Consider the following 21,249-nt stretch of genomic DNA (forward strand, 5'->3'; position numbering starts at 1 on the left):
TTAGTTTTCTGTGGTCTGGGCAGGACATCCCTCTTTCCAGCTGTTTGTTATTGTAGTTGCTTCTAATGTGGCTTTCTTTTTTCTTAAGATATTTCTCTTTCATTTCTCTTCTGAGCTCTTTCAGGTCACGTTAAAAATTCTTCTGCAGTTTCATTATCACTTTAAAAAATAATTTTGTATTTCTTTTTTTGACCTCTTGTTTCATAATGGACATATTTAATATCTTTTACAGGAAATGCATTTTCTGTGAGTTTTGTAAGAATTCTTTTGATGTGCAAACAAGAATTTCCTTTGTCTTTTGTTCCTTATACTTTGTCTTTTTTTTTTTTTTTTTTTGGCAAATGGCAGCATTATTTTTTCATAGATTCTATGCTGGCTCATTTTTTACTATTACTAAATTTAAAGGGGCCACTCTAACAGACCAGTTATTTGTTGAAGAGACATGTTAGTGTGGCAAAAAGCACTGAGTATTTGAGCTGGGACATCAGCTTAGGCCTTTCAACTAGGATACTTGGCCACCAGCATCCTTCTCTCAGGTAGCAGGTCAGCAGATAGCCTTGAAGATTCTAGGTCTTTAGTGAGGTGATTTGAGCATTATATTCATCAGCATCTCCTTAGTTAACTAACACTCACCTTTTGTTTCTTCACCCTCACACATGGATGTGTTGTTAGGGAGGTGCTTGAAGAGAAAATAGCTAAGCTAAACATACAATAATGGTCAGAAAGTTCTTTTACTCAAGGATCTGAGGAAATTTGAGCACATGGACTCTAGCACAAAGATGCTTTTTACTGTTGAGGACATACTAGCCTCTATTTCTCATCAAAAACAAATGAGACTTTCCTTGGCCCCTTGGTCAAAAATCTCATTCAATTTTGTCTTAAGAGATATCAAAGTAAACATTGCCTGGGCAAAGTTAACCAGACAAGGAAGACTTTATTCAAGCCTATTGCAATAGGGGAGAGAAAATGAATTCACCTCAGCTGAAACAAAAGATGGGAGAATTTATAAGAGATGGGGTGGGGAAGATGGGGATTGTCATTGGCCCCTTGTGTCTGAAAACTGACTTCACCCAAAGAATAAGTACATTTTCTCTTATCTTCATGACAGGAGGGGGTTTTACACTTAGAGCAAGGCACCCCCTGAAGTTAGGCTCCCACCTTACCATGGAGATCTTTGATGATTACATTTCAGAGATATCCCAGGTCCTTGAGAAAGGCATTCCCTGGATCTTAAAGCTGGCAAGGGGCTTTTAAGGATGTTTATATACATTCCAAAGAGAGTAGAGTAAAAATTTACAATTATGTTTTATAAAGTAAATGTTTTATGTTAGCAAAAAAGTAGGGAATTTAAGGGTCTATAGATAAGACCTCTGTTTAAAATTTAGTCAAAGTGAGGGGAATGTTAAGGCCATCATGGCCTGGGGGCTGCTTTCTGGTCAGGGAACTATTGCTCTTCAGCCAAGATACTCTCCCCAGCCCCTCCCCTCCCCCAGCCCTCTCTACTTTCTCCCCTCCTCTCTCTTCTTTCTGAACCCAGCTGCTGGGACCTATATCACTGTTTGGTCCACTGTCTCCTCCTGGGGCAGAATGTCCATGCCTACCCAGAGCCTCTGGGGCTGGGGAGAGTGGGGGTGTGGGAACTGTGAAGGAACTGGAACTGCCCCTCCAATGCAGGGTGGCAGTGGAGACCTAGGGTGTGTGATTTCTGGAGAAGTGGATCCGGCAGATGAGGGCCTGGGGCTAGGAAGCAATCTGACTCCAGGGGACTCACAGAGACTAAAGTGCTGAACCAGAACACACAGTGCATTTCCTACTTTCTCTGGAGCCTGGCTTCATTTGCATTTCTGTGTAACATCCCAGTGCCTTCTTGCTGCAGGACCTGCTGATTTCTCTGTGGGCTGTCAGAAGGTGGAGGAAAAGATGGGCTGGCAAAAGTCTCTGCAAGGATCAGAAGTGTCCAAAGCCCGCACCATTTACCTCAATGAACCCCTTAAGAACAATTTCTGCAAAAACTCGATCAGGTGAGAAGTGTGTGTAGCTGGGAGGAGAGAAGGAGGAAGAAGATGTGGTCCTCACTTGCAAAAAACACTTGTGGATGTGGATGTTTCAGGCTATAATAATTGTCTCAAACCTTGAGAAACTGAATTCTCAAGTTCACTACCAAGAATAGGCTGTGTTTTCACCTCACCTTCAAGGTTTCTATCTCTGAGTTGGTTTCTCCTCTCACTGGTTCCTGCTCATAGCAATATTATGCAGCCCTCTGCCATTTGAGAGCTTTGTTTAGTAATACCTACCTATGAGGGAAAGTGCTTTCCAGTGGAACCTCACAGATCTGCTGAGCTCCCACCAATATCCTATATTGGAGAATTGAGCATTAGGCTTTTTTTAAATTGAAGTATAAATAAAACTGTGTTATATTAATTTCAGAATTAAAATGCGATGATTCAACAGTTCTATACATTATTCAGTGCTCATCAAGATAACTGTAACTCTTAATCCCCTTTACCTATTTCACCTGTCCCCCCACTCGTGCCTCTCTGATAGCCACCAGTTCATTCTCTGTATTTGAGTCTGTTTGTCTCTTTTTTTCTTTGTTTCTTAAATCCCTATATGACTACAATCATATAGTATTTGTCTTTCTTTGACTGACTTATTTTACTTAGCATTATACCCTCTAGTTCTATCCATGCTTTTGCAAATAGCAAGATTTTATTCTTTTTTATGACTGTGTAATAATCTGTTGTATTTATACACCACATCTTTACCCATTCAACTATGGATGGACACTTGGCTTGCTTCTATATCTGGACTATTATAAATAATGCTGCAGTAAATATAAGGGTGCATATATCTTTGTGTATTTGTGTTTTTGCTTTCTTTGGGTAAATATCCGGTAGTGAATTATTAGATCATATGGTATTTGTATTTTTAATTTTTCAAGGAACCTCCATGCTGTTTTCCATAGTGGCTGCACCAATCTGCATTTCTACCAACTGGGTACCCAGGTTCTTTTTTCTCCACATTTTTATTATTTCTTGTGTTTTATATTTTAGCTATTCTGACAGGTGTAAAGTGGTATTTCATTGTGGCTTTAATTTGCATTTCCCTGATGATGAGTGATGTTGAGCACTTTTCATGTGTCTGTTGGCCGTCTGTATGTCTTCTTTGGAAAAGTGTCTATTTAGGTCCTCTGCCTATTTTTAATCAGATTAATTTGGGGGAGGTGTTAAGTTAAATAAGTTCTTTATATATTCTGGATGTTAACTTCTTATTGGATATGTCATTTGCAAATATCTTCTCCCATTCAGTGGGGTGCCTATTTGTTTTGTTTATGGTTTCCCTCACTGTGCAAAAGCTTGTTATTTTGGTGTAGTCCTGATACTTTAATTTTACTTTTGTTTCTCTTGCTAGAGAAGACATTTCTAGAAAGATGTTTCTACATCCGGTGCCAAAGAAATTACTGCTTATGTGTTCTTTTAGGAGTTTTATGATTTCAGGTCTCAGGCTTACATCTTTAATCAATTTTGAGTTTATTTTTGTGTATGGTGTAAGAAAGTGGCTCAGTTCCATTCTTTTGCATTTAGCTGTCCAGTTTACCCAGTACCATTTACTAAAGGAACTGTCTTTTTCCCATGGTGTATTCTTGCCTCCTATGTCATAGATTAAATGACCATTTAAGTGTGAATTTATTCCTGGGCTCTCTGTTATGTTCTTTAATCTGTTTTTGTGCCAGTACCATACTGTTTTGATTACTATAGCTTTATTGTAAATCTTGAAATCTGGGACCGTGACATGTCTAGCTTTGTTCTTCCTTCTCAAGATTGCTTTGGCTATTTGGGATCTTTTGTGGTGGCTTCATACAAATCTAAAAACTATTTGTTCTAGTTCTGTGGAAAATGTTGGTATTGTGATAGGGATTGCACTAAATCTGTAAATTACTTTGGGTAGTAGGGACATTTAAGAAATATTGATTCTTCCAATCCATAAACATGAAATATCATGCCATTTGTTTCAGTTTCTTTCATCAGTGTTTTATAGTGTTCAGAGTAAGCTCTTTCACCTCCTTGGTTAAGTTTATTCCCAGGTATTTAATTATTTTCAGTAACTGGGATTTTTTTCTTGACTTCTCTTTCTGTAACTCTGTTATTAGTGTGTAGAAATAACAGATTTCTATATGTTAATTGTGTATTCTGCGACTTTACTAAATTCATTTCTCAATTCTAGTAATGGGCTTTAAGAGTGGAGCTTTAAGAGGTTTTTCATATATGGTATGTCATCTGCTAATAGTGACAGCTTTACTTTTTCCTTACCAATTTGTATGCCTTTTCTTTTTCTTTTTTTGTCTGATTGCTGTGACTAAGACTTGCAGTACTATTTTGAATAAAATTCATGAGAATGGACAGCTTTTCTTGTTCTTTATCTTAGAGGGAAAGCTGTCAGTTTTTCACTGTTGAATATGTTAGCTGTGGGTTTTTCATATAAAACCGTTAGTATGTTGAGGTATGTTTCCTCTAAACCTATTTTATTTAGCGTTTTTTTTATCAAGAATGGATATTATATTTTATCAACTGCTTTTTCTGCATCTGTTGGGATGATCATATGGCTTTTATCCTTATACTTATGAATGCGATGTATCATACTGATTTGCAAATATTGAACCACAGTTGTTTCTCTAGAATAAATCTTACTTGATCATGGTGAATGATTCTTTTAATGTATTGTTGGATTCAGTTTGGTAATACTTTGTTGAGGATTTGTGAATCTATTCTCATCAGGGATATTGGTCTGTCATTTTCTTTTTTAGCAATGTTTGCCTGGTTTTAGCTTTAGGGTAATGTTGGCCTTGTAGAATGAATTTGGAAGTTTTCCTTTTTCTATTTCTTGGAATAGTTTGAGAAGACAATGTATTAACTTTTTTCAAAAGTTTGGCAGAATTCACCTGTGAAGCTATCTGGCCCTGGACTTTTGTTTCTTTGGAGTTTTTTGGTTACCAATTCAATTTTAATACTAGCAATCTATGTGTTCAAATTTTCTATTTCTTCCTGCTTCAATTTTGGAAGGTTATGTGTTTCTAGGAATTTATCCATTTCTTCTAGGTTGTCTAGTTTTTGGCATATAATTTTTTTTAAAGATTTATTTATTTATTTATTTATTTATTTATTTATTTATTTATGATAGACAGAGAGAGAGAGAGAGAGAGAGAGAGAGAGAGGCAGGCAGAGAGAGGCAGAGACACAGGCAGAGGGAGAAACAGGCTCCATGCCGGGAGCCCGATGCGGGACTCGATCCCGGGACTCTAGGACCGCGCCCTGGGCCAAAGGCAGGCGCCAAACCACTGAGCCGCCCAGGGATCCCGGCATATAATTTTTTATAATATTATCTTATAATCCTTTTATTTCCATGGTGTTGGTTATTTCTCCTCCTTCTTTCTGATTTTATTTATTTGAGTCATTTTTTTCCTTGATGACTCTGGTAAGCATTTATCAATTTTATCTTTTTTTTTTCAATTTCATCTTTTTAAAGAATCAGTTCTTGGTTTCATTTATCTTTTTCTAATGTTTTAGTCTCATTTTATTTATTTTTCACTCTAATCTTTATTGTCTCTTTCCTTCTACTAGCTTTGGGCTTTATTCATTCTTCTTTTTCTAGCTCTGTTAAGTGTAAGGTTGTTTATTTGGGATTTCTTTTTTTTTAAAATTTTGTGAAGTAGATCTATATCACTATAAACTTCCTTCTTAGAACAGATTTTACTTTGTTCCAAAGATTTTTGGATCATTGTGTTTTCAATTGCATTTGTCTCCATGTATGTTTTGATTTCTTCATTGATTCATTGGTTGTTTAGGTGCACTTTATTTAGCCTCCATGTGTTTGTATTTTTTCCAGGTGTTTTTTGTTTGTTTGTTTGTTTTGTTTTGTTTTTGTAATTGATTTCTAATTTCCTATCATTTTGGTCAGAAAAGATGCTTGATATTTTAATCTTCTAAATTTATCAAGACTTGTTTATGTGGCCTAACATGATCTATTCTAGAGAATATTCTTTTTTTTTTTTTTTTTAATTTATGATAGTCATACAGAGAGAGAGAGAGAGAGAGAGAGGCAGAGACACAGGCAGAGGGAGAAGCAGGCTCCATGCACCGGGAGCCCGACATGGGATTCGATCCCGGGTCTCCAAGATCATCCCCTGGGCCAAAGGCAGGCGCCAAACCGCTGCGCCACCCAGGGATCCCTCTAGAGAATATTCTATGTGTACTTGAAAAGAATGTATATTTTGCTGTTTTGGATGGAATATTTTGTTTATATCTGTTAGGTCCACCTGGTCCAGCAGCTGCCATTCACAGCTGCTGTTTCCTTGCTGATTTTCTGTCTAGATCATCCAACCATTGATGTAGGTGGAGTGCTAAAGTCCCCTACTATTAACTGTATTACTGTCAGTTTCTTCCTTTATTACTGCTAATGTTTGCTTTTTGTGTTTAGGTGCTCCTATGTTGGATGCATAGATATTTACAATTGTTCTATCCTCTTGTTGGATTAATCCCTTTATTATTATGTAGTGTATTATGTAGTGTATTATTATGTATTATTATGTAGACCTTCTTTGTGTCTTTCTACAGTCTTTGTTTTAAGGTCTATTTAGTTTTATATAAGTATTGGTACCCATGCTTTTATTATTATTATTATTATTACTACTACTATTATTATTATTTTGGTTTCCATTTGCTTGGTATATTTTTTCTTCTCTTCACTTTCAGTCTGTATATGTTCTCAGATCTGAAATGAGTCTCTTAAAAGCAGCTTATAGATAAGTCTTATTTTATTTTTATCTATTCAGTACCCTATGTATTTTGATTTGAGCATTTAATCCATTTACGTTTAATTGTTGATAGGTATTTACTTACTGCCATTTTGTCAGTTTCTGATTGTTTTTGTACTTCTCTGTTAGCTTTCTTTTCTTACTCTCTTTCCTTGTGGTTTGATGGCTTCCTTTAGTGTTATGCTTGCATTTCTTTCTCTTTATTTTTTGTGTAACTATTATAGGTTTTTGATGTATGGTTACCATCAGGAACCTATATATGACATCTTATGTATGTGGCACTCTATGTTAAGTTGATAGTTGCTTAAGTTCAAATACATTCTAAAAGCACCACATTTTTACTTTTCTCTCTATGTTTTATGCCTATGATGTCATATTTTATGTCTTTTTATTTTGACTACTTTTTTGTAGGTAATCTTACTACTTTTGTCTTTTTTTAATAAAGATTTTATTTATTTGAGAGACACAGAGAGAGAGAGAGACAGAGACAGAGACAGAGAGAGCAGAAGAGGGAGAAGGAGAAGCAGGCTCCCCCTGACTGGGGAGCCTGATGCAGGGCTTGATCTCAGGACCCAGAGTTCATGATCTGAGCCTAAGTCTGACACTTAACCAACTGAGCCACCCAGGCACCCCACTACTTTGGTCTTTTAATCTTCATACTCACTATAAGTCATTAATCTACTACCTCTACTATATGTTTGTATTTTCCTGTGAAATTTTTTCCTTTCATAATATTCATACTTCCAATTACGGCCTTTTCTTTCCATTTAAAGAATTTCCTTACACATTTCCTATAGGACTGCTTTAGTGGTGATGAATTCCTTTAACTTTTGTCTGGGAAACTCCTTACCCCTTTTTCTATTCTGAATGGTAATCTTGCTGGATAGAATATTCTTAATTGTAGGCTTTCTTTTATATATACATATATATATATATATATATATATATATATATATATTTTTTTTTTTTTTTTTTTTAAGATTTATTTCTTCATGAGAGAGAGAGAGAGAGAGAGGCAGAGACACAGGCAGAGGAAGAAGCAGGCTCCATGAAGGGAGGCTGATGCGGGACTCAATCCCAGGACTCCAGGATCACGCCCTGGGCCGAAGAAGGCAGGTGCTAAACTGCTGAGCCACCCAGGGTTTTGTATTCTGAATATATCATATTTCCTTTTGGTCTACAGTTTCTGCTGAAAAATCACCTGATAGCTTTATGGGAGTTTTCCTTGTATGAACTCTCTGCTTGTCTCTTGCTTTTTAAAAAATTCTATCTTTATCATTACTCTTTGCCATTTTATTTTATATGTCTTGGTGTCGATATCATTGGGTTCATCTTGTTAGGGACTATATCTGCTTCCTGTATCTTGATGTCTATTTCCTTCCCCAGATTAGAGACATTTTCAGCTATTATTTCTTCAAATAAATTTTTTGCCCTCTTCTCTTTTTCTTCTTCTAGGATCTCTATAATGTGAATGTTATTATACTTGATGATGTCACGAGTTCCCTTAACCTATTCTCATTTTTCATTATTGGGTTTTCTTTTTGCTGTTCCGCTTGGTTGCTTTCTACTACCCTGTATTTGGGATTGCTAATCTGTTCTTCTGCATCCTCTAATCTGCTTGTTGTTTCCTCTAGTGTATTTATTTCTGTTATTGAATTCTTCAAATCCCACTGTTTTTTTTAGATTTTTTGTCTCTTTGTTGAAGTTCTCATTGAGTTCATCCACTCTTTCCTCAAGTTCCATGAGTATCTTTATGACAATTATTTTGAAAATTTTTAAAAAAGGTTTATTTATTTATTCATGAGAGACATACAGAGAGAGGTAGGGAGAGAAATGGGCTCCCCATGGGGAGCCTGATGTTGGACTTGATCCCAGCACTGCGGGATCACTCCCTGAGCCAAAGGCAGACACTTAACCCCTGAGCCACCCAGGCATCCCTGAAATTTTTTTTTTGTTGGGCATATTATTTTGTTTCATTTTGTTTTTTTTTCCTGTGATTTCATCTTGTTCTTTCATTTGTGACATATTCTTCTGTCTCCATTTTGTCTAGCTCTCTGTGTCTAATTTTGTGTACTAGGTAGGCTACTTATGTCTCCTAGACTTAAATATAATGGCCTTCTGTAGAAGAGTTGCCCTATAGTGCAATCTCCCTTGGTCACCAGAGCCATATCCTCCAGGAGTGTCTCCTGACTGGGCTGCTTGCACCCTCCTCTTATGGTTGGGCCTCAATTACCCTTAATTCAGCCAGCTGCAATGACCCACTTTTCCTTCTGTTTGTGTACTGGATAGGATTTGCTCCCTGCACTGTGGAGAGGCCTATCTGTGGCTACTGTGGGCTTGTTGGTGAGCGAGGCCAGAAGTCAGCCTAGCTGTCTGCAAATAGCCTCTTTGCCACAGCTGCAGATGTACAGTACATCTTTCTGTGTAACCAACTAAGAGGCCTGACTGCAGAAACTGTGGGTATGTTAGTATGTGGGGTTATCTCTCCCTCTCTCCAGGGTAGGAGTCACTTTGAAGTGTTGCTGTTCCCTGTGGGAGTTGCTTGCAGAGTGTGGTGGGGCAGGAGTTGTTTTGGTGGGATGCCTGCTGAGGAATCAGGCTGGCTGGATAGGGTGGGTTCACAGGGGAATGCTGGGTTGGGGCACCAAATGCTAGTAAGGTAGACGAACAGTATTTCTGGCTCCCACAAACATCTGGCTACCTAGGCTAGAAAGAGAAATGGCCTCCTCCAGCACTCTTATTCCCAGAAAACTCTCATGCAGATTCCTGTTCCTGCAGCATACCTTCTAACATTAGTAAATAAGTATCCTTCCTGTATACTCCCTGTGCTTTTGAAACTGATGCTTCTGTGTTAGGTCTTGGACTGAGTTTTTTAGTATACTGGCTCTTTAAGGGCAGGGACTCCGTTTTTTCTCACTCTCTGGCTCTCCCACAGTTTTGTCTGCTGAGTTTTACAGCCCTTGGATTGAAGCCCTCCTGGTTTTCAAAGCCAGATTTTTGGGGACTCATCAGTGTGGGTCCCTAGGTCTGGGGGTGCCCTGTGTAGGGTCAGACTCCCTCACTTCTTGGGGCTTATGCTGTCTCTCCTGTTTGTGGCTACTTGTGCAGGGAATTTGGTTTCCAATTACAACTCTGCCCTTCCTGCCCTTTTTGGTGTGGCTTCTCTGGGATGGAGCTGTTATCTCAGTGTCTTTGTGGGACAAGTTGAATTCAGGATCCTCCTATTCTGCTGGCTTCCCAAAACTCCTGGTCTTTCTGATTTAAAAATATAGTAGATTAATTAGAAAACACGAAACACACTGGTGATGATTTTCTTTGTCCATGACATGGCTTAGGCATTTAAGATAACTTTTAGTGATAACGAGCCCATGAGGGAGAGAAAGGAGAAAAATTGGTGGCTCTTACCATCCTTGAACTATAAGAGAAATGTTACTTAGAAGTTTTGTTACAAGAATTATAGGCCACTCAGGACACCTGGGTGGCTCAGTGTTGAGCATCTACCTTCGGCTCAGGGTGTGATCCCGGGATCCCAGATTGAGTCCCTCATTAGGCTCCTTGTGAGGAGCCCGCTTCTCCCTCTGCCTATATCTCTGCCTCTCCCTCTCCCTCTCCTCTCTCCTCTCTCTCTCTCTCTCTCTCTGTCTTTCGTGAATAAAATCTTAAAAAAAAAAAAGAATTATAGGCCATTAGAAAATGTGGAATACATCTTGCTTATCTACTGTATCTACTGTTTCTGAAATGGGGAAAATTCTTTATCCTAACATTGTTTTCAGATAACAATGAATGTTTTTAAAAATGAAAAAAAATCTTTAGAAAAGAGTCAGTATTTTACAACAATATTTTATCCACTTCTGGGTTTTTCTTTGATGTTTTTAGAGTTCACAGTGTTAATTGACAGTGGTATTTTTCTTTTTATCTACAGCACAGCCAAGTACAACATGTGGTCATTCCTCCCTCGATATTTGTATCTGCAGTTTAGCAAAGCTGCTAATGCTTTCTTCCTGTTCATTACTATATTACAGGTAATATTTCTGAACACATTACTAGAATAAGCTTTCTAAAAAAGAAAATATAAAAAGCTCACTTAGCTGAAATAAGAATTTGATATAGAGAATAAATTCAAACACTGTAAGAAGAGAACTCTCTTCTTACAATTATTAAGTTATTCAGTAAGACATCCAAACTCCCATTTTTGGCCTGAAAAACATGTTGATGCCCAATATATGAACTGGTCCACAGTTCTTCCTGATTTATATCACTAATTAATTATTATTGGACTGACTTTTATAATTTATGCCACCTCCATGATAGGATAATTTTAATATTTTTAAAGGAATAGTTTGAAGAAAGTCCAAATGCCAGTTGAAAATAACTAATTTTGTTTTCTATCTTTTTTTTTTTTTGTATTTCAGTAAGAATACTTAATGTGAGATTTACCTCCTTAACAATTTTAACTGTATAATACAGCAATGTTAACCATGGACATCTGTTGTCCAGCAGATCTCTAGGATTTATTAATCATGTATAACTGAAACTTTATGCTTGTTGAATAACAACTCCTCATCTCTCCCTCTCTCCATCCCCTGACATCACCATTTTACTCTCTGATTCCATGAATCTATATTAGATGTGTCATAGAAGTGGACTTATGCAGATTTATCAATCTGTGGCTAGCTTATTTCACTTAGTATAATGTCCTCAAGGTTTATCCATGTTGTTACGTGTGGCAAGACTTCCATCTTTTTAAAGTCTGAATAATATTCTATTATATGTATGCCACATTTTCTTTATCCAGTCCATCCATTGATAGACATTAAGATTGTTCCCATATCTTGGCTATGGTGAAAAATGCTGCTATGAATATGGGAGTGCTGCTATCTCTCCAAGATCCTGATTTCAACTCTTTTGGATAAATACCCAGAAGTAGGATTGCTGAACCATATGGTAGTTCTATTTTTAAGTTTTTGAAAAAGCTTCATATTATTTTCTGTAATTTCAGCACCATTTTCTATTCCCACCAGAAGTGTACAAGGGTTCCAGTCTTTTCACATCCTCACCAGCACTCGTTAATTTTTCGTGTTTTGCTAATAGCCATCCTGACATGCATGTATGAGGTGATATCTCAATGTGGTCTTGAATTTCATTTGCTTGATGTGTGATACTGAGCACCTTTTCATACATTTCAAAATGTACCTCTTGGCCATTTACATGTTGTCTTTGGAGAAATTCTATTCAGGTCCTTTGCCCATTTTGATTGGATTATTATTATTTTTTTCCTGTTGGGTTGGAGTACCTTAAATATCCTTATCAGATGGAGGATTTTCATATATTTTCTCCTATTATGTAGGTTGCCTTTTCATTTTGTTGATGGTTCCTCTTGCTGTGCAGAAGCTTTTCAGTTTGATGTAGTCCCACTTGTCTATTTTTGCTTTTGTTGCCTGTGCTTTTGGCGTCATATCCAGGAAATCATTGCCAAGACCAATGTCTAGAAGCTTTCCCTCTATGTTTTCTTTTAGGAATAACATCTTTTCAAAACAGTTAAATTCAAGGCTTTCTATAATTTATTTTTTTCCTGTTTATTCAACCTTATTTTCATCATGAACCCTACAATCCAATGCAATCCAAGAGGCAAGTCCTCTCACAATTCCCTAATTTTCTTCCTATCTCTAGACCTTGGTTCATTCTATTACCTAACCTAGAAGGCACTCATCTGGCTATACTTTACACATTTTCTTAAAAGCACAACTCAAAATCACCCTCCTCTCAACTTCACCAAATGCCATACTCCATGCTGATTTCCCCCATCTTTCTCTTCTGTAGCAGTGATCTATTCTATACATTATAATTGGCTTTATTTTTCCTGGCAAACTCTAAGTTCCTAGAGAATAGAAAAAATGCCTTCAAAACGGCCAACTTTTGAGATAAGAATTTAATATATCGGTTGAATTGAACTTAAACAGAAGATGGCATTAGTAAACATTTATAGAGGTCCCATAGTATGTACCAAAGTCTGTGCATGGAATTAAGAATTCAAGGATGAATTATCAGACATAGTTCCTACCTTTGGAGAGCTGGTAGTCTTAACATACAAGTACTTTAAGACCTATTTATAAAATGCTAGAGAAACAGAGACTACTTTGGGTTTGAGGGTGAATGGTTCAGGAAAAGCTGCTGAAAATGAAGATGACATTTGAGCCAAAGAATAGAGGAGGAGGAGTTTAACAGTAAGCAGAGGGGCAGTGGAAGAAGAGAAGGTCTTTTGGGCTCAGGAGACTGTGAATATAGGCACAGAAATGGGAAACGCTGGTTGACCAAGGGGGGAAAGGAAAGAGGTAAAAATTTCTCTGGGAAGCTTTTATAGATTTTGAATTGTGAAAATTTAAAGTATTAAATTTTTTTTCTAGTGTCTGAAATGTTCTGGAAACAGGAAAAAATTTGTTTGGAGCATAAAGTAGAAAAGAGGCTGAAGATGTCATCTGAGATCAGGTTATAAGAAACTTAGCATGTTACATTCAGAAGCTCAGACTGTATTCTAGGGACAGTGAGAAGGTAATGACAGGAGCGAAAGTGAAGTGACCAGCTCTGGCTGGGCTTAACTGAGGGAAAGACAGAGAGAGGCCTGTGAGCAGCAAGACTGGCTTGGAGGTGCATTGCAGAGAGATAGAGAAGAGGGACAGATAGAAGTTATTTGAAAGACAGATTTAATTGATAGCCTAAGTGATCTTAAAATTTCTCCTCTTCTTCCTCTGGTTCTCAGATTGCTTTAAAAGTAGTTGCAAGAATTATCAAGAACTTCACAATAGACACTGTTTTGCTCCACAAAGAAATAATAAGCCAGCAGGAAATAAGGCAGCATAGAGAGTACACACAGGCCCACGCCTGGAAATACAAGCCTAAAAACTGGTCTAAATCTGGAAAACTTAAAGGGTCCAATCTAGGACCTTACCTACCCTTCCATCCATCAGGAAACTGCCACAGCCTGTTTATCACTTTATTTCTCTTAATTAATTAATTAATTATTGAGTGTGAGCAGGGTGGGGAGGAGTTGGAAGGGGCAGAGGGAGAGAGAGAGAATCTTAGGCAGGCTCCCACACAGAGCTTGATCTCACAACCTCAAGATCATGACCTGAGAAAAAAATCAAGAGTCGGACACTTAACTGACTGAGCTACCCAGGCACCCCACTGTATTTCTCATATTTTAAGGAGTGGCAGGTAGACCTATAGCAAGCACTCTCCACAGGTAATTTGTTATTACAACAAATGTTGTTCTCATGTGCCCCCAAAAAATTTCTCTTCTGCCTCAAAAAAGAAGTAAGTTTCAGTTAACTGACCTTCTGGATTTAACTCTTTTGAAAGGATGCTATTTTAGACACTTAAGTTCTGAACTAGTCTCTTCGAAATGTAATAAAAGTATTCTATTGGAAAGGTGACATAAGGACTGAAGTGTTAAGCAGTCACACTGGTGACTTTTCCATAATGTGATGTTTAGTATCATGCTTAAGGGTGGATTTTGATGTTCTAAGAGCCTCATTTAACACCGTGTGTTGTTCTTATGTCCTGAGTATGTCACTAGCTGCCTGACTTTTAGTGTTAGCAAAATGTAAGAAAGATTTATCATAAGATTCATAGTGTAACTCTTTTTGCAGCAAATTCCAGATGTGTCTCCAACAGGAAAATATACAACTCTCTTGCCTTTGATGATTATTCTTACAATTTCAGGCATCAAAGAGATTGTAGAAGATTACGTAAGTTTACTGTTAGTGAAATGTTCTCAAAACTACTGTCATGAGTAGAAGGGGTATGTTTTTTGTTTTTTGTTTTTTTTCTTTCAAGCTTCTAGTTGGAGCTGGTATAATTCTTTAAATCTGTAGTTGATGTGAAAAGCACATTAAGGTTTTAAGGTTTCAGATTTTAAATTTTGTGTGTGTGTATGTGTGTGTGTGTGTATGTTTGAGAAATCAGTGGCACTTAATAGTGACCATAAGATGTATCTTGGAGGATATAATGCAATTAGAAAGTCCTAACTGGCTAGAAAGTTCAGAAATTGTGCAGTGACTTCATTTCTTCTTTAACCTTATCACAGATACAGTTTCACATGAGCCTACAGATTTTAGCAGTGAAGGAAAAGAAGAGAGATATAATTTATTTTTTTCCTGTTTATTCAACCTTATTTGTTTTCTGTTTGTTCTGACCCTCCCAGATATAGCTGAGGTCACTCTAATAGAGTCCCCTTCCTCCTCACTCACAATCCTAATGCTCATTTTCCAAAAATTGCTTGCTATTGTTGTTCCTATGTTTCTGCCTCATTCCTATTTTATAAAGATAGATCATCAGTAAAATCTCTTTGGTTGCTGGTCTTTTGATTGGTTTATAATATGAAAGAAAATTTTCAAACTTAATCAAAAGCCCTGGGCTGAATTGGGGCAAAATTCAAGATTGCTAATTAGTGTTTAAAGCAGCATATAATATACTGGCATTTCAAGTAGCGCTTCACTATGTAGGAGACCCTGTATTTTCTGTATTTATATGTCTGTATGTTTTGTGTGTGTGTGTGTGTGTGTGCGTGTATCCATTTAAACTGAGGCTCAGACAGGTTAGTGACCTGACACGGCTGTATTCGTAAGAGGCAGAGCTGGAATGTCAACCAAGGAAGCTGTTGCCATAGGCCACACACTTAACCACTTTGCTATACTCCCTCCCTTAGATCACATTTCAGTGTAGAAAGTCAGATAAGGGCAAAACAAAATTGTAATCAATTATAGTAAACAAAACAAAACAAAACAAAACAAAACAAAAAACCCACCCTTTACAAGTAGGTTTGCTGCCTCTATTCTTTAAACCTATGACTTGTATTATGATGTGAATTATTCACTTTGAACTTTTGACATAATGGATTTTTTTTTCTATAACAGAAACGACATATAGCAGACAAATTAGTTAACACAAAGGATATAATAGGTAAGATACTAGATTAAGTTTTTATCCCTCTTTACTATTAAAAAAAAATGCCCAAATTGACCAAATAGATACATGTACTTTGTTTCATAATGTTTTATTATTTAAAGAAATATAGGAACAAAGAACAACAACCATAAGGAAACTGTTTCTTATATGTGAAAATTGTCAGTTTTGCTAATTAGAATAAAAGAAAAGAAAAAAGATGGGAAGCTGGAATATTTGGGATATGAGCAATTCTTATATTGATAAAAACAATCTGGGTGTTACATAGTCTCTCTCAGTCCTAGCTTTGAAATGTGCTATTCTTTGTAATTGATTAGAAATGTATAATGTTGCTTTTCAGGCTATCAGCCAGTATTTTAGCATGTAATAGCAAATGGTTTTCTCTTTAGAATCAGAAGTAACTTAATGTAGGGTCACTTGGGTAGCTCAGTTGATTAAGCATCTACCTTTGGCTCAGGTCTTGATTCCAGAGTCCTGGTATTGAGTCTGCTTTGAGCTCCCTGCTCAGTGGGAAGTATGCTTCTCCTACTACTTGCCACCGTGCCTCCTTGTGCTCTCTCTCTCTCTCGCTCTCTCTCAGTCTGTCAAATCAATAAATAAAATATTTTTTAAAAAAGAAGTAATTTAATGTAGCTTTACCTATGGGTCATCTCTCTATCATTAAGTTAGTTTAGGTTGCATTGTATGATGCATATCACTCTATTTTGGTGCAGTGCATGTGAACAGAGTTTCCATATTTTTCCAGTTTATATCAAAGTTAAATTAATAAAGACAGTACTTTATAAAGAAACACTTTTGGGTTTTTTTGGAAAAGTATCTTTTATGATTTTGGACTTTACCTAATGCAATTGTTACAGTTAATACGTAGCTATATGTTTTCCAGTGTTAAGAGAGAATGTGTGGAAAATCATTATGTGGAAAGAGGTAAGAATGTATTATAAGTTTTCACTTAGTAATAAACACCTACCATATTTAAACAGATTTTTATCCATGAAACATGCCTTTAAGAACTGTCATATTATCCTGTTTTGTAGATGAGTAAGGAAGTAGAGGATCAAAGAGAATAAGTATTTTGCTTAAAGTTACACAGCGTGAAAGTACTGAAAGGCTTTGAATTTAAGTCTATTTGGTTGGAAGACTACATCCTTTCTAATGTGCTTCTGTGTTAACCTCTGTGTCATTGTCTGGAATTTTTAAGGATGATGCTTCACAAACTGTTGATCAGGGTACAAGACAATCGTTATATGGAGACTACATCAGGGAATGTTTTCATAAATATTTGCCCTATGATAGAAGTTAAAGGCATAGTGGGGCTAGATACTTTGTCTTCCTCAATAATTCATTGCTGACCAGTGTAAAATTCCTTTGAGGACTAATTATAAAAGTGTTTTCATTTCTAAGTATTGTCAGCATTTCTTGCCCTGAGAGAGATAAAACAGATGAGTCAGTCATGATTGCAATTTTGCTCCTCTCATTGGACCAAGAGAAAGAAGTCCCTGAGAGATCCACTCCATCCCTGGTGGCAGAGTCTCAGGGGAGAGGGTTGGTGAGAGACAAGGGGAGAGGAGTGAGGTTGCAGGAGGTTGGGGGATGGCAGGCTTCTTTCTGAGCAGAGGTAATTGTATGATTGAGTTTAATTTACCTCCAGTGCCTTCCACTGAAAGAACAAGTGAAACAACTAGAGCCAAGGACCAGGAATTCTTATCCTTCTTGACTCCTTTTACACCTGTCTAACCAAATGGAGCACTTTACACAGGTGCTTACAAAAGGAAAAGGGAGCTGATTTGGGGTCCTGTGGGCAAAATAGAAATAAGAGTTTGTAAGAGACGTGCTTTTCATGACCTCCCTTAGGGTGATGACTGCTTACTGTCAGTTCCCTGGGTACATAATCTTCTGCCTTAATATTGTTTCTGGGGGGAAATCTAGTTTTAATCACAAAGTCTCAGCTTGTCTCATTCTAGCCATTGCTAGATTGTGCTGTAAGTTAGTTGTTTATATAAGCTACAAATGCCTTGTTCACTGCACTGTGAACTTGATATAAGTTGTGAATGTTTAATTAACAATTCTTTTTTCTTCCCTACTATTACATGTGTTCTCAGCATTTATAGACACAGCTTTTAAGATTCTCTTCTCACTTTGATTTGAAATATTTAATTAATCTTTGCTCAATTAATGAAGATAGAAATGATCTATATAATCATACTATAAAAAGAAAAATAGAGTCTCCTTGTTCTTTTCCTCTTCAGAAAGAAATTATTATTTTTTTCAGTATAGGTCCAGAATTAGTTTAGGATAGAATTTCAATCCTCCCTCCTCCCTCAGCTTTTCTAGCTGCCCAGGAAGGGCCTGTGAATTTTGAGAGTTGTGTCCTCAATAGCTTAGCACAGTGTAAATGCTTAAGGCGTTTGTTCAAGAAAAGCACACAGGAAGGAAGCATCGAAAACTCATACTGCTTTCTTCATGTATTGTTCCTAGTATTTAGATCTCTCTTTCTTACAAGTTAGAATTCACTCATACATTCAGTAAACAAATATTGATTGATTGATTGATTGATTGATTGAGATGGGCTTTTTTTTCTGTTCTACGTGAAGCTCCAGACCAGCAGAGAGAAACCGCACCATTAGGCAAGCAATTACAGTGTGATAGTGTATGAACTGCACATCACTGCAAAAACAGTTGCTTGAATTTCTCAACTTTGGCACTATTTACATTTTGGGTCAGAAAATCATTTGTTGAGGTGGGGGGCTGTCCCTGGCTTCTATCCCCTTGATGCCAATAGCATCATCTCCTAAAACCCCTAAAGTTGTGTCAACTCAAAATGTCTCCAGACATTTCCATCCAGACACTTCCATCCCTGATGGAAGAGCAGGGCAAATAGCTCCTGGTTAAGAACAACTGTGTTAGAGGAATGAATCCCTCAAAGAATAAAATTGTTCTAAAATATCTAGAGTTTCTTAGCATGGTTCCAGAATTTTCAGATCATACTTTTTTCTTAAAAATATTTGATACATTTTGACTCTGTGTTTGCTTTTAAAATTGATGCATCTGTGATTTCTCTCATGGTTTCAAAGGTAATTGTGGGCGATATTGTGAAGGCCTCAAATGGACAGTTCCTTCCTGCAGACATGGTTCTGATTTCTTCCAGGTTGGTTATGATAGTGGGCATTGAAGGAACCTTTTTTTTTTTTAAGATTTATTTACTTATTATTTTGGAGGGGAAGGGGCAGACTGGGAAAGAGAATTTCAAGCAAACTCTGTGCTGAGCATGGAGCCTGACACAAGGCTTGATCTCACGACCCTGAGATCAAAATCTGAGCCAAACCCAAGAGCCACATTCTTAACAGACTGAGCCACCTAGGCACCCCCATTTAAGGAATTCTTATTCTGAATTAGAAATTTTAAGAAAACCAAAGGCCTTCCCTTTCACCCCTTTCTCCATCTCTTTCTATATGATAGACCAGCAAAGTCTTACTGCAAAGTCAAGTTGCAAAACCTTTTACTGTGAAAGGACTGATAGTAAATATTTTCAGCTTTGAGGGCCATGCAAACTCTGTTGTAGCATCAGAAGCAGCCATAGGCAATATGTAAACAAATAGGTGTGGCCGTGTTCCTATAAAACTTTATTTATAAAAAGAGTCAGAACCTCTTTATAGCCTGTGGGCCATAGTTTGCTGACTGCTTTTCTATCCTTTTATTATCTTTTCTTTAATTCCCTGGACATATATTCTTCCATCCTAATTTTTAGATTAATTCCATCCTTTCTGTAATTTTTACAGACATTCAGAAAACTTTAAAATATTTACACTTATTATCATATTTTAATCTCATGCTAATACTGAGATGTTTCTATTCTATCAACAGTGACTCACGCGAGAGTAAGTGATTTTTCAGTACCACCATTTAGTGGGCTCGTGTGAGGCTCAAATTTAAAAACATAGTCTCTGTTCTTTATGTAGAACTATTCATTGGCTGTTTTGGAGGAAACATACAGAGACTCCCTACAATCAGTATTTCCTTCCCATTAGGTCATGTCTGACCACCTCCTCATCTGTTTCTATATTGGGCCCCTTGGAGAGCTCAGCTCTGTCCTCGTGTTCCCTCTAAGGAGAACATAGTTTGGAGCATCTCTAGGTAAGAGTGGCTATAGTTATGAACACAGCTGCATTTGATATGTTGGGTAAAATGTTTCCCTAGATCAAGTCATAATCATCTCAAAGTGATAAAAACATGTTCCTCGCCTTCTAGACACAGATCATCTTGCAGCATGGAGAGATTTATTAGGAAGAGAGATTTGTTCCACAGCCATTATCAAAGCTTCTGGAAAAGCAGAAATACCAATGCTAACTCTTATTCCTACCAGATGTAATTTGTTTTTGCCACCAGTGCTTTAACCTATTGGACAAAAGAGCTTACTGTTATTTCTTAGAAAAAGACTAATAAAATTCTGGTAAGATTAATCAGGGAAGAAAAAAAGGCACAAGTACACAATATGAAAAAATTGAGAAGTTGATATAATTAAAAATGCATCAGAGATTAAAGAGAGGATCTTATGAAAGTTTATAATCATGTTTTAGCATTTAAATAAAATGCATAAATCCATAGAAAAATATAACTTACCAAAAGTTGTTTTAGAAAGGATATGGAACCTGAATGGTCATATAATCATTAAAAATACTATGAAAGTAGTAAAAAAAAAAAAAAAAAACCCACAGAGACTCTCAGGACCAGACATTGTAATCGTAAAATTCTGTCACATGATCAATGTAGAGGAAATACCAATCTTCCAATAAACTGTTCAAAGAGATAGAAAGAAAGAATACTCTCTAGTTAATTTTCTGAGGCTGATATATATAACCTTCATACAAAAAATGAACAAAGATGGGATGATAAAGTAAATTTACAGGTGTGTTTTGTTAATTATAATATAAAAATACTAAAACTTGACAATATTAAAGATGGTAATATGTAATGATCAGATGGGGTTCATCACAGGAATGCAATTTATTTTTATAATGAGTCTGATTCCATTTTTGGATGTTTGCTGACAACTTTTAAGCCTCTCTTCCTCTTCCCCTTCGTGCACGTCTGGGCTGCCTAACAGGAAAGCCTGTGTGCACCCTCCTTTGGCACCTTATAAATAATAACCTTCCCACCATTTTGGTATGTTTGTGGCATTATCAGTTTTGACACTCAAACCAAATCTTGGGTAGGGGCTTGATCCTACTACTGAAGAGTGACCACAGCAGTTTCATTATTAGGAAACCAAATAACGCACTTTAATGCATTTTCATTTTAGTAGATTAAAAGGTAAAAAACATGATTATATCAATAGGAGCATTTCAAAATATGCAACATTCATTTGTGATAAAAACTCCTAGAAAACTACCAATAAAAGGAAACTATTTTAACCCAATCAAAGGAAAAAACTGGTATATATGGAGTAGAATAAAAGAACAAGATTCTCATTATTTGTAGAT

General features: G+C 36.7%; 1 protein-coding gene across 6 annotated transcripts in view; it reads left to right on the forward strand.

Moving 5' to 3' along the window:
• LOC112669509 (phospholipid-transporting ATPase IB-like) overlaps nucleotides 1-21,249 on the forward strand; it is a 178,051-nt gene that overhangs the window by 3,448 nt on the left and 153,354 nt on the right. For 4 of the 6 annotated variants that reach the window (XM_049100844.1, XM_049100840.1, XM_049100841.1 and 1 more), the window contains 6 exons: nucleotides 1,877-2,021; nucleotides 10,734-10,833; nucleotides 14,458-14,556; nucleotides 15,724-15,769; nucleotides 16,656-16,696; nucleotides 18,844-18,917. In XM_049100844.1, coding sequence (XP_048956801.1) covers nucleotides 1,921-2,021; nucleotides 10,734-10,833; nucleotides 14,458-14,556; nucleotides 15,724-15,769; nucleotides 16,656-16,696; nucleotides 18,844-18,917 — 461 coding nt within the window. In that variant the 5' untranslated portion in view covers nucleotides 1,877-1,920. The remainder of the gene's footprint in view (nucleotides 1-1,876; nucleotides 2,022-10,733; nucleotides 10,834-14,457; nucleotides 14,557-15,723; nucleotides 15,770-16,655; nucleotides 16,697-18,843; nucleotides 18,918-21,249) is intronic. The other 2 variants (XM_049100842.1, XM_049100845.1) reach the window with 2 other exon arrangements.

The sequence above is a fragment of the Canis lupus genome, chromosome 25, assembly GCF_003254725.2.
Source record: "Canis lupus dingo isolate Sandy chromosome 25, ASM325472v2, whole genome shotgun sequence".
Taxonomy (NCBI): Eukaryota; Metazoa; Chordata; class Mammalia; order Carnivora; family Canidae; genus Canis; species Canis lupus.